General features: G+C 42.2%; 1 protein-coding gene across 2 annotated transcripts in view; it reads right to left on the bottom strand.

Annotated features, from left to right (window-relative positions):
- Positions 1–14617, bottom strand: part of LOC126100625 (DNA-directed RNA polymerase III subunit RPC2) — a 178484-nt gene that overhangs the window by 134964 nt on the left and 28903 nt on the right. For both annotated transcript variants that reach the window (XM_049911251.1, XM_049911252.1), the window contains exons 3-4: positions 11121–11297; positions 665–788 (exon numbers count right to left, since the gene is read on the bottom strand). In XM_049911251.1, the coding sequence (XP_049767208.1) occupies positions 665–788; positions 11121–11297 (301 nt within the window). The remainder of the gene's footprint in view (positions 1–664; positions 789–11120; positions 11298–14617) is intronic.

Below are 14617 nucleotides of genomic sequence, written 5' to 3'. Positions count from 1 at the left end.
AAAACAAATCATTTGTAAAGTTTAAAAAGATTCTTGGGCATATTCATAAGCAGAATGGTTTATACATGACCAAGGTATGGTTTTCACAGTGTAAGGTCTGAGATATTTGTTAACACAAAATGTTTAAGATAAATTAAGAATTCTACTCTTAGTGTTAAGTACAATGAATGACTATGGAGAGGAACAGTGAGAGTGTAAATACCAGCACTGGTTGAACTTAAAATCACACTTTCCTCTCTGAACACTTATATTTTTGACATCAGTACACTTGTTCACTATTTTATTCAGTGACATATCATAAGTCTGTTTTTATTAAATGTCTGAAGGTAGTAAGCATGGCACCATAGGGAAGTCTGCAGCATGAATTTGAAATAAGGAAATAATGAGAGAAAATGAAGAGGATAATGACACACACACACACACACACACACACACACACACACACACAGAGAGAGAGAGAGAGAGAGAGAGAGAGAGAGAGAGAGAGAGAGAGAGAGAGTCAGTCAGTGAGAGAGAGAGACCATACCTTCCAAACGAGAACAAGACTGTAAGTGCAAAAAGAAGATACACCATCTTTAGAAGCAAGCAAACCAGAATACTCGTATTTTTACATTTGCTGACTTAAGACTTATGTATAATGTTTCCCTTGTAGATAATCACTCACTTTCTCTTGTCCTCTGACAATGAAATAACCACCTGGGTCAAGTGGACACTCATTCATCTTGGCCAGTTCTGCCTGACTTTTCCCAGTGAGAACACAGTTAGAGCTGCGAAGCATAATTGGCATCCTGAAATGGAGTACTATTATTTTAATTATTTTGCACAACATTATTAAAAATTTAAGGAAAATATTTGTCACCATATTTAACAATGTTTGTAAAGAAAATAGACTTCAGATACAAAGACAAAAGAATAAGTGCTATACAACTGCTCTAGCTCTAGCTGAAATACCTGCACTATCAACAACAATGATCTAATGTTCAAGCACAGGAAAGAAAATATATGTAGAAAACAAATGAGGATTATCATCAGGAAAATACATAGGATAGATAGCAATGAACTGTAGACTGTGCAACAGGATTGATGTGAAGGAATGCACTGAAGTGGCTTAGCAGTAATTGTGGTGGAAGAGTATTAGAGACCCACAGTTTAAAATAAACACAGAGTTTTAATTTTGGCACTGATTCACATTTGACAAAAAATAACATGTAGAAGTCATATTATTGGGTCATATTACTGTGTAAAAGTCTGTTAAAATAATTAAAAAATAATGAAATAGAGCACCTAGCTGACCACAGGGAGCCCAGGGGATATGCAATAAACTCTACTTCTCAATAATTTCCACACTGATTACTTCATAACTTGAAATAGAACTGAGGTCACTAGCAAATATTAAAAACTGAGCTTATGCAATAGCGTAAAAAGTAAGCTGTTAAAATGTTGATACTGATAGCAGCACACTACACCAAAACACTCACTACACTTCTAATATATGCAAAGTTTGATTAATGCCATTTTCTTTCCCCTAAACAAGTGAAAAAGGAGGTTTTCCTCAGTTGAGTCAAAGGCTTTAATAACCTTGCTTCCTGTCCATTATTCCCTCATCAATATAATTTTTTTACTCTAAAAAAGGCAACAGCATGTAGAGGAACATGAATTTGTGACAAGATGTCCATCACGAATACTTTCTTTATTTGCTAGAACATTTCCTCTATTTCAGGCATACAGCATAAGAACAGAACATCTTGTTGTTTCCATTATCTCTACAAGTGTTGGAAAATGCAACGGTTAATCTGTAAATCTGTATTTGGTGATTACATTTGCCACACTGCTCGCAAAACACTATGAGAATGGAAGCGCTGAATCTTTTTAGCTCTGCATAATCTACACAGAATGTGCCAAGGACGCAAGCATTAAGATGTACTATTATAGATGTGCACCCTAAATACTATCAAATACATTACCATAGTTATGACATTTTATGCACAGTGTCACAATTGAAATTAAACTGGTCTTCGAGAGGAGTTTATGCAAGCTCTGCTTCATATCTTTGATGTCTATTACTTGTAATTTTACAAAGGTTATATTTTTCTCAAATTATTAAGGGATTCATCGATGTCAGATGAATATCAGGCTTAAAATACTCCCTTTGAGGACTATTTTTTACATAAAATAATCAGTAAGTGTATCTGCAAGAAAGGATCACATTAGGATGGATAGTCGCCTCATGAAGCTTCATTTATATTGTGCTGACACTGATTCCTAGGAGATACATACTGCTGCAGATCAGATCAGAAAACACACCTATCAGATGTAGCTTCAGCAAATATGCCTATTGTATAGCTATCTCCAGCGTGTTCAAGTTATGCATATTCATAGTAGAGTAGCAACTGCTGAAGCTACTGAAAACTGCCAATCTGATACTTACATCCACATTTACATCGATACTCTGCAAATCACATTTAAGTGCCAGGAGAGGGTTCACTGAACCTAGAAAAAATGAACACCTATATCTTTCGGTTACATTTTCTAAGTTTTCTCTGAATAAATTGCTGTCTTTGGTTTGCCTTCCTCGCAACATTTTCTGTGTGTTATTTCCAATTTAAGTTGTCTGTAATTATAATACCTAGGTATTTTGTTGAATTTATGACCTTTAGATTTTACTGATTTATCATGCAACCGAAGCTCAATGGATTCCTTCTAGCACTCAGGAGAATGACCTTACACTTTTCATTATTTAGGACCAATTGCCAATTTTTGAACCATACAAGTATCTGTTCTAAATCATTTTGCAATTTGTTTCAGTCTTCTGATGACTTTATTAGACAATAAACAACAGCATCATCTGCACACAACCCAAGACGGCTGCACAGATTGTCTCCTCAATAGTTTATATTGATAAGGAACTGCACAGGGCCTATAAACACTACCTTGAGGAACACCAGAAATAACTTCTGTTTTACTCAATGACTTTCTGTCAGTTTCCACAAACTGTGACCTCTCTGACAGAAAATCACGAATCCAGTCATATAACTGAGACAATATTCCATAAGCACGCAATTCCACTACAAGCCACTTGTGTGGTACAGTGACGAAAGCCTTCTGGGAATCTAGAAATACGGAATCAATCTGAATTCCCTTCTCAATAACACACAACACTTCGTGTGAGTAAAGAGCTAGTTGCATTTTATAAGAACGATGTTTTCTAAATCCATGTTGACTGTGTGTCAATAGGCTGCTCTCTTCGAGGTAATTCATAATCTTCAAACAATATACATTCCAAAAGCCTGCTGCATATAAACATTAATGATATGGACCTGTAATTATTGGATTACTCCTACTATCTTTCTCGAATATTGGTATGACCAAACCAGGTAAGGTGGCAAATAATTACTCTTTCAAGCTTCCTCTGCCCTTCCCACTCCCTTAAGTAACACAGCTTGAGAGGATGACACAACAGAGTACATTTGGGATGAGTTAAAGGTAGGAACAATGGCTTTTTTTCAGATTACAACTGGTGTCTTCATTATACTTTGCACTTCAGTTAGTGCTTCATTTACCCAATGTCACCTTCCAAGGTGGGGTGCAGGAGGAACTACGTGGAGCACTTTTCAGTAACTTGAGATGGAGATCCTGACAGAGGGAAGTGAGACACATTGCAAGCGGCATTCTCATCCATGGACAGGAATCAGGAGGGAGACATTGTTTGCAAAGAGGATGTGGTACACGGGATGGTCAGGGAATTGTGAAATGGTGATTGCATAAGAAACTAGGAGTTGGTTTCATCATATTTGCAGAGGAGGAATCCCCAGTTCTCAGAAGAGACTGTCAATGGGTCTAGAGCAAAAGGCACCAGTAGCCAGACACACCCCATAATGATGAACAGGGTCTAGTTGTTTCAGAGTGGAAGGAGCCACGGGGGCATAAACCTGACATCCACAACCTAATCTGGACAAAACCAGAGTGTGTAAAGATGGAGAAGAGTAGCACGGTCTGTACCCCAAGATGTGTGGGCCAGGAGGCAGAGAGCATTAAGCTTCCACATGCAAGTAGTCTTCAGGTGGTGAATATGGGGCAACCGCATCAGCTTTTTATCAAAAAGAAGGTACAAGAAATGGTACTGTGCTACAACATCTAGACACTGGTTGGCTAAATAAAGTTCTAAACGAAATTAGAATTATATCAACGGGAACAGGTGAAAATGTGTGCCCCGACTGGGACTCGAACCTGGGATCTCCTGCTTACATGGCAGATGCTCTATCCATCTGAGCCACCGAGGACATAGAGGATAGCACGACTGCAGGGACTATCTCGTGCATGCCTCCCGCAAAACCCACATTCTCACCTTGTATGTCCACACACTACATTCATAGTGTCCCACCCCAACATACTCATTACTTGTGGAAGACATTCTTACCAAGTCCCGTAATAGTTTGGGGAATGTGTGTGCATCCGCACAGAAGAAGGAGGTCATGGCCGGTATTGCCAGAACGATATACTTATATGGATATGATTCTGTTCTTTCGGACATGTCCGAAAGAACAGACACCATATTCATATGAGTATATCCATATAAATAAAGTTCTGGGTGGGATGTATTATGGATCAACAGGAAAAGTGCATAACACGCATTTTGGAGGATGAAAACTGAAAGCCTTGGGAAAGGGCCCACACGGAGGTCTGTTTGATGGTGCCTTGGAGCTTGCATTCAGCAGATGCTACCAAGTGGGAGTTGCATCGGATGCAAAACTCATCAACATACAACACAGGGGCAACCAGAAGCCCAACAGAGGTTACAAGCTCTTTGATGGTGATGAGGATGAGGATGAGTGCAACACTTAGCACAGAACCCTATGGGATATCGTTCTCCTGAATCCAAGGGGTGCTGAGTGAAGTACCAGTTCTAACAGGGTAGAGCAGGTGGGATAAAAACTCAAGTAAAAAAATTGGAAGGGGCCCGCGGATGCCCCAGTTATGGAGGGTAACTAAAACGCAATAGTGCCAAGCCATGTCATATGTCTTATGCACGTCAAAGTAGACTGCGACAAGGCATCAGCAGTCAGTAAAAGCTTGTCGCATTGCTGTTTCCTATCTGAGTAAATGGTCAGATGTAGATTGTCCTTCCCAGAAGCGACATTGATAAGGAGACAAAAGGCCCCATGATTCGAATATCCAAAGTAATCGGAAAATAATCATCCTCTTGAGCAGTTTAAAAAGTATGTTGCTCAGGCTAATCACTTGGCAGCTGTTGAGAGACATTTGGTTTCATCCCAGGCTTAAGGATGAGAATAGCTATGCTGTCTTGGCATTGCGAGGGGAAGGCACCCATGAGTCAAATACATTGAAGGGCCTGACTAGATGTTGTCTCTGGGTAATGTCCAAGTGTTGGGTCATCTCATGTCATGTGAAGAGGTAGAGCCTGCAAAAATTCCCATTCAGTGAAGCGTTCTTATAGGCTTCAGTTTGGTGGGGGTTAAGAAAGAGAGGGGATTTCTTCAACTCCTTGTTTCTGCCAGAGAAAGGTAGCACGATAGGAAGAGGATGTTGATGCTGTCCCATAGTGTGTCAAGGATCGATAGATCACAGTGCCCAGAGCACCCTGTAAGATAAGACCCAGGACAATTGATTGTTGCTGCCAGCCCAGAAGACTATGGACCTTGGACCAAACCTGCGATGAATAGGTATACATCCCCAGGGAGGAAACCTACTGCTCCCAGCATTCCTTTTTACTCTGCTTAATAAGGTAGCGAGCCTTAGTATGCAAATGCTTAAAAACAATAAAGTTGGTCTTTAGAGGGCATCATTTAAATCACTGCAACGTCCATCTACGTCCTTGGTCCACCACAGTACCAGTCGATGACGAGGGGGTCTGTGAATAGGGGGACAGCAGTGCCAGCAACATGAAGAACGATGTCAGAGATGTAGCAGACATGTATAATTGACCCTGCAGAATGCCTGTCTCTCTGCCTAGCAGTGGCAGGGGAAGGATACAATCACTGAAAAGTAGTCGCTGTCACAAAGATCGTCATGGGTGAACAATGTAGGGAAACTATGAGAGCAGGGTAAGGCATCATGAGATCAATAGCAGAAAAGGTGTCATGAGTGGCACCGAAGTACATAGGGGAACCGTCACTGAGGACATACAAATCAAAGTGTGTAATAAGTTGGTCAATTAGAAGACCACTACCCTCCACTGGGTGTGGGGAGCATTAAAGTCTCCGAGGAGGACACATGGGGGCAGGAGTTGCTGTATTAAGGTAGGCAGTTCACCATAAGGAAGTGGCCTACATGGAGGGAGGTAGACATGGTAAATGATGATTGCTGGGATCGTTCACACTCGTACCACTACTGCTTTCATGTTGGTAAGAAGGGGGATCCAGTCACTAATTTCATCAGAGTGAAACGAAGTGCAGTTCCTTCCAGATGCTATCTTGGGGTCGGAATGGTTCTGACAGAATGCCAAACAACCATGTAACTTTGGAGAGTAGTTCATCATGGAAGTGCGTTTCTTGAAGAGCAAGACAGAATGCACAATAGGAGGAAACAAGTTGTTGTATTTCCGGTAGGTGACAGTAATATTCATTGCAAATCCACTGGATTATTGTGTGGTGGGAGTCCAGAGTAGACAAAGAGGACAAAGGGAGGTCATGCCATTGGGTCAGTGGTTGTCACTGATAAGGATGGGGTGACATCCATAAATAATATGTCAGACTCATGTTGCGAAGGGAGAGATGGTAGCTCCGGGGGCACTGTGGTGAATTGTCCTGGGACTTCTTATTCCTCTCTTTCAGAGGCTGAGGAGGGCAGGGCACAGAGGGACAGCAGACGTCTGCAAGATCCGGAACTGAAAGAGAGCAGATGACCTTGATGACCTTGGAGCCCACATCCAGTGGCCGAGTGGTAGCAGGCGTCTGGCCCAAGAGACACCAGGGGAAGGATTACCCAGGATGTATACGTGGACAATGAAAAAAGATTCCCAATTTTTCCTGGAATCCCATTTAAAAAATATACTTTTTCCCACGTGAAAATACACTTTTTCCGTGCTATGCGACAGTAGGTTTTCGGTAGATTTTTACTTTGGAACTGTGAAACTTATCAATCCTTCGAATGGTTAACTTTTTATACACTGGCATAGAACTTCCCAGGTTTTTAAAAAAAAGAAAGAAGAAGAAGAAGAAATGGGGGAGAGAAGTTTTGGAATGACTTTTGATGTGCAACAACATATACGCTGCATATTTTCATATTACGAAACTATAAATTCGAATTGCACTGAACACAGCACGTTAGTTTCTGGAGCGTTGAAATCGAGATTGCGATGTCCTTTTGTAAGCCAGTCATACCTCATGCCACATGATCTTGCCAGCCGATGACAGCAGATATTCAGAGCATAGGACACGTTTTACCGTCAGCCAATAGCAAGATCACTATTACATAGTGCAAACACACAAAGAGGAAAAGTTAATGGTTTACATTAATATACATGCTATAGCTACAAGAAAAGATAAGCTTTCACACACATATCAGTCTCTAAGATTAATAAGCTACAAGAAAAGCTAAGCTTTCACATGTAATATTGATCTTTTTCTTTCCATGTGTTATACTTTAAGATACATTACAAATTTAAAATAACAACATAAATGTCTGGTCTTCTGTGCTCAAAATTCTTGTAAGTGGCTGGTCCTCAAAGTGTTCAGCTTTAAATGCTCTGTGATTTAAGAAATTCATCCCACTTTTTCACATGTAACATAATTCAACTTGCGTATAAAGAAATTTACTTTGAAAGTAACACTTTTCGAACCATCATTCACAATACTATCCCAAGACTGTTAGAAATAGGTTTGCTTCAGCAGTTGCCAGAAAACAGGTGTTATTGTGTGTGTGCAGCTGCAATGGTGTAGGAAGCCTGCAAGTTCGTATGTATAAAGCACTAAGTGAGCTTACATTACGCCATAAAAGAAACAGGACATCAGAGGATGCTCCAAGAGCATCAGAATTTCATAAACCATACTGAAATGCATAATTCAGCTTGAAGTGCGCACTGATTTTTTCCAGTTTTATGATGAAGCACATACCACCCGACATTAAACTTTTCAGTGTGGTTTTTGGGATGTAAATTTTCTTCGAGTACCAGAACTGCAGTATCTCATATTTGGTTCTTTATTATGGTGTAATGCCATACATGGCAGAAGATGAAAATGTGCACTTGAAATTCAGCAAATAGTTGGAACTAGCCAATACTGTGGAACGAAACACTTCGTTTCAAATAAACTGATTGCCTCAGCAAAAGCCAAATTTCTTTAGCAAACTGACCAAAAATAACCTCATTGTTCTGCAAGGCAATTAATGCTTGACAGCTAATTACCTGGAAATAAAATAAAATCAGAAAACTGAAACTAATAATTTATTTTTGACCTGCATAATTATGCAAATTTATTATAATTCACTTGCTAGCTCCTGGCTGCAGGAATCCATTCCCAGCCACAAAAATCCATTTTGTTTTCATTTGACGCAGGAGCTGTAAACGAAGAGGAAACAGCAAAATCAGTTAATGCAAACAGGGGACAGTTGGAGACTAACATCCTGCCCAACACAACTCTGCGCATGCGCAAATCTGGCAGCTAGGGCCCATGAGAAAATGTTTCCTTATTAGCATCTGGGTGCTTGCTACTACTGCCGATACAGCTAACAGCCATACTTCAAGCAGCGGGAAGCGGGAGAGGGTACTGCTCATACGTGAGTCAACTGTGCATGCACATGAGCCCGCGGGCAACAGGTCAAATGAACCTAATGTAAACAGTTGTGACATCACACTCATAAAAAGCAGTTTATTGTTACGAAGTATTACATAGTCTTCACCCAAAGGCCTTTGACATATTTTTGCTGTTTGTAGACGTATATGCGTGCAAGGTGTTTTGTTGTAAATGGCGCATTTCCTTTGTCACTAAAGTTTTATTTTTTTTCCTCTCATTTATTTTTTATTGCTTCAGTATCGTTCTCCAGTAGCAGGATACAGTAACATTCTTTGCTAGAGAATCAATTCTTAACAGTCAAAATTACAAAAATTTCACTGAAAGCAAAAACAATGAAAAATTCCCTGAATTCCAAAAAATTCCTGGGTTTTTCCCAGTTTTCTCCTGGATGAAAAAATTCCCGGGTTTTACCCGGTTGGCCCAGGTCATATACACTCTGTCCCAGAAATGAAGCCCCATCACTAGCAAATGCCGAAGGAGGAGAACACTTCTTTGGCTGGTGAAGGGAGCGGCGCCTGGAGGTGAGAGCGTGGGATCCGCGGGGACAGAGAGGGGGCCAGGACTGGTGGAAGGAAGAGGTAGAATAGGGAAAGGATGTAACAGGCAACAGTACAAGACATCGACACTGGGTGGAGTTGGTCATATTTCTGGTGAGCCTCAGCATAAGATAAGACTATCCAAGGACTTATACTCTTGGGCCTTCTTTTCTTTGTTGTAAGCTGGGAAATCTGGCGAGTGTGGAGAGTGGCAGTCAGGACAATTTACACACATAGATGGCAGAACACGACCACACACAGATGGTCCGTCATACGGTGGGAAGACATATGTCCAAAATGCAAGCACCGTAATCATCTCATGGGTAATGGGATGTACGGCTTCACATCACATTGTTAACACACAACCTTGACCTCCTCTGGGGGACGAATAAAGGAACCAGCATCTATGTGGTTGTCTTTACAACCCATCTACACATGTCAAACAAAATGAAAGTCGCATCACTCCAGTTTAGACTGGAGTTCCTCATCAGTTTGTATGATGAGACCCCCATGGAACATCATCCCCTGGGCCATATCCAGAGACTAGTGAGGGGTAATAGATACTGGTACATCATCAAAATGATCACAAGCACAAAGAACTGCAGACTGGGCTGCAGAAGAAGCTTTGATCACCATATTTCACTGTGAGACTCCACTTTGCCAACTTGTCCTCGATATTCACCACAAAAAATGACAGCTTTCTGATGGTAGATGTGTGTGTGTCTGTTCTAGTACAGACAAGACGGCAAGCCTGGACCTCCTCTCAGTGTGTAGCCAGGGAAGGGAAGCCTGCAGATTCATACAAAGAAGCATTCAATGCTCTATTACCACTCAAACAGATGGCCATTTGAAAATGGACAGATTTTTGCAGCTTGACACACTTCATGCGCCAGGCATCCACCGTAATACCACCCACTACAATCAGGGGGTCTCCCTGTGGGTGCCATCCAGCCACAGAAAGAGCCGTCTGGTACAGCAGCCATTGCCAGGAGCTCCAATGCTCCAGGATGACAAGCAACCACTCCAAGGCATACATGGGGAGGCAACAGCTCAAGTATCAGTAGTGTGATCCCTGTGTTGTCAGGGGGCTCAGACAGATGGGTACATAACTGCACCATACGAACTGGCTACACGTGCTGGTGACCGAATGGGGCAGAGGGGGCTATGGGGGGGGGGGGGGGGGGGGAGTGTATAGAAGGGGGGGAGGGGGGAAGAATCCACACCTTAGACACTCAAGAGGGAGTTCTTCCCCAAATGGCTCACACTAAAGACAGAAAATTTAGTAGTGGAGGTCAATCCAAAAGGGGGGTTAAAAACACCAAATACGATGAAAGAAAACAGACAAAAGGAACAAAACTGCAAGGAATACAGGAAACCAGTTGGACAGCCAGATCAACAGAAATAAGAACACTAATAGAGGAGGAGGGGGCAACAGGGAAGGAGTGAGGAAGAAATGGAGCCTAGGAAGCAAGCAATAGCTTGGGACCTTGTGTGTGCCACATACGATCTGAACTGTGAGGCCCCTGGGGAGACAATGTAATTGGTTGGAATAATGTGGCTGTACATATCTGACAGAGAGAGAGAGAGAGAGAGAGAGAGAGAGAGAGAGAGAGAGAGAGAGAGTGCTGCGTTCAACATCTCTAAAGATGGATGTCATCCAAAAAATATGTAACATTTTCTGTCTTGTTAACCATCCGACAAGCTCAAACATACATTGAGTAATTAACTTTATTCTTTCCATTATTTGCATTCTAGAACTTTCAAGTGTTATATCAACTATACTTAAATCATTCAACACTGGTCTTAACTTTTTAACATCACAAAATTTCCATACCTGCCTATGAGGAGCCCATTTCGAACAACTCTTTGATTGCCTCTTGTATATTCAATATCTACAGTTATTGGAGCTGAATATGTCATGTCACGTAGCCTGCACTCATGAGGTGTTGTACCCTTGGAAATATTGAAACCTTCTTCAACATCAGGTGTACCAACTGTTACATTCAGGTACCTGCATCATTACAGAAAGAAAAAGAAAGCTCATCGTAAGCTACAAAGGTATTATGCCATTGTTCACATCACAAATGCAATGAAAGGAAAATATATAAACACATTTATTCAGTGTTGAGTTCACACAGAGATGATATTAAAAATCTCCAAACAGAAGTGAGAATTCAATATGTTAAACCGTATGGAAATGGTGAATGCTACCTAACCATCAAGCATAAAAACTGGAATATGAACACAGGAAACATGGAATAATTAAAGACAATATATCTCAAAACAATTCACAGAAGTTTCCCCTTAATAAACAAAATGGTGGTCGAAGGGGACTGTGGAAATTTTAAGCTTTATAGGAAGCAATTAGTCAGAAACTCGTGGCTATAGAGGAACACAAAGCACAAAGTATAACATGAATTACCTGTAAATTAATACAAAAAATGTACTCCCTCATCCCTCATTCAAAATCTGATTATGAACTCATACATTTCAGCATATTTTCCATAAATGACAGTTTTAAATTTCAAATTTTCTGCTAAGTAGTACACAAAATTGTGGTCAACAATTAAAGTTAGTTCTGAATAAAGGTGCCATCCAAGAGAGTTACTTCACTTATAACAAGCAATTGCTGAACAAAACTGCAATGTTGCAATATTTCATTACAACTGCTTACATATTCATGTACATACAGGATCTAAAAAGAATTGTGTGATAAACAAAATAGTCTAAAAACAAAGATGATGAGACTTACCAAACAAAAGCACTGGCAGGTCGATAGACACACAAACAAACACAAACATACACACAAAATTCAAGCTTTCGCAACAAATGGTTGCATCGTCAGGAAAGAGGGAAGGAGAGGGAAAGACGAAAGGATGTGGGTTTTAAGGGAGATGGTAAGGAGTCATTCCAATCCCGGGAGCGGAAAGACTTACCTTAGGGGGAAAAAGAGGACAGGTATACACTCGCGCGCCCACACACACACACACACACACACACACACACACACACATATCCATCCGCACATACACAGACACAAGCAGACCAATAAGTTGGTTGCGAAAGCTTGAATTTTGTGTGTATGTTCGTGTTTGTTTGTATGTCTATTGACCTACCAGCGCTTTTGTTTGGTAAGTCTCATCATCTTTCTTTTTAGATATATACACAAAATTCAAGCTTTCACAACAAACTGTTGCCTCATCAGGAAAGAGGGAAGGAGAGGGAAAGACGAAAGGATGTGGGTTTTAAGAGAGAGGGTAAGGAGTCATTCCAGTCCCGGGAGCGGAAAGACTTACCTTAGGGGGAAAAAAGGACGGGTATACACTCGCACACACACACATATCCATCCACACATATACAGACACAAGGAGAAAAACTATCCAATCTCCTGGTTTCCCACCTCCGGAAAGGCAACTCACTCACCCTTCACAACCTTTCCAGCAAACCTCAACCACCTCTCATTGCACACAAACCCAGTCTCTCCCATCTACTCAATCTCCCACTTCCAGCTCCACTCCCTCCAAAACCTCAAAATTCCGATCAACACGATCTGGCACCACAACACCCTAATTCAGTAGTTAACCTTTCCTCCAAACCTCTCTCCCAATCCGAAACCTCTGTCCTATCCAAAGGCCTCACCTTCAGCCCCACTCCCAGATTCAACCAAACAGCCCTCGTCAAAGATTTACTGTCCTACACTCGTACTCTCTGCTGGAAGTATCACTTTGCCATGAAGAAAAATGATCCTAATCCTACCCCTAATGATCCAACTCCCCAAGACACTATCCAAATTGAACCCTGCCTGGAACAGTTCCGTCCTCCGTCACAGCGGGACCCACCTCCTCTTCCTCAAAATCACCCTCTCCAAACCTTCCAGGAATTTCTGACTTCCAGCCTTGCCTCTCAATCCTTCTTAAAAAACCTTAATCCTACTCCCAACATCACCACTGCTGAAGCCCAGGCTATCCGTGATCTGAAGGCTGACCGGTCCATCGTCATTCTTCCGGCGGACAAGGGTTCCACGACCGTGGTACTTGATCGTCGGGAGTATGTGGCTGAGGGACTGCGCCAGCTTTCAGACAACACCACATACAAAGTTTGCCAAGGTAATCCCATTCCTGATGTCCAGGCAGAGCTTCAAAGAATCCTCAGAACCTTAGGCCCCCTACAAAACTCCATCAACCTCCTGACCCCACCGATACCCCGCACCCCTACCTTCTACCTTGTTCCTAAAATTCAAAAACCCAATCATCCCGGCCGCCCCATTGTAGCTGGTTACCAAGCCCCCACAGAACGTATCTCTGCCTACATAGATCAACACCTTCAACCCATTACATGCAGTCTCCCATCCTTCATCAAAGACACCAACCACTTTCTCGAACGCCTGGAATCCTTACCCAATCCGTTACCCCCAGAAACCATCCTTGTAACCATTGATGCCACTTCCTTATACACAAATATCCTGCACGTCCAGGGCCTCGCTGCGATGGAGCACTTCCTTTCACGCCGATCACCTGCCACCCTACCTAAAACCTCTTTCCTCATTACCTTAGCCAGCTTCATCCTGACCCACAACTTCTTCACTTTTGAAAACCAGACATACCAACAACTAAAGGGAACAGCCATGGGTACCAGGATGGCCCCCTCGTACGCCAACCTATTCATGGGTCGCTTAGAGGAAGCCTTCTTGGTTACCCAGGCCTGCCAACCCAAAGTTTGGTACAGATTTATTGATGACATCTTCATGATCTGGACTCACAGTGAAGAAGAACTCCAGAATTTCCTCTCCAACCTCAACTCCTTTGGTTCCATCAGATTCACCTGGTCCTACTCCAAATCCCATGCCACTTTCCTTGATGTTGACCTTCACCTGTCCAATGGCCAGCTTCACACGTCCGTCCACATCAAACCCACCAACAAGCAACAGTACCTCCATTACGACAGCTGCCACCCATTCCACATCAAACGGTCCCTTCCCTACAGCCTAGGTCTTCGTAGCAAACGAATCTGCTCCAGTCCGGAATCCCTAAAGCATTACACCAACAACCTGAAAACAGCTTTCGCATCCTGCAACTACCCTCCCGACCTGGTACAGAAGCAAATAACCAGAGCCACTTCCTCATCCTCTCAAACCCAGAACCTCCCACAGAAGAACCACAAAAGTGCCCCACTTGTGACAGGATACTTTCCGGGACTGGATCAGACTCTGAATGTGGCTCTCCAGCAGGGATACGACTTCCTCAAATCCTGCCCTGAAATGAGATCCATCCTTCATGAAATCCTCCACCAAGAGTGTGTCTTTCCGCCGTCCACCTAACCTTCGTAACCTCT

Source organism: Schistocerca cancellata, chromosome 9 (assembly GCF_023864275.1).
Source record: "Schistocerca cancellata isolate TAMUIC-IGC-003103 chromosome 9, iqSchCanc2.1, whole genome shotgun sequence".
Lineage (NCBI taxonomy): Eukaryota > Metazoa > Arthropoda > Insecta > Orthoptera > Acrididae > Schistocerca > Schistocerca cancellata.
Note: the sequence above shows the minus strand (reverse complement) of the source record. Positions and strands in the feature narration are given on the sequence as shown.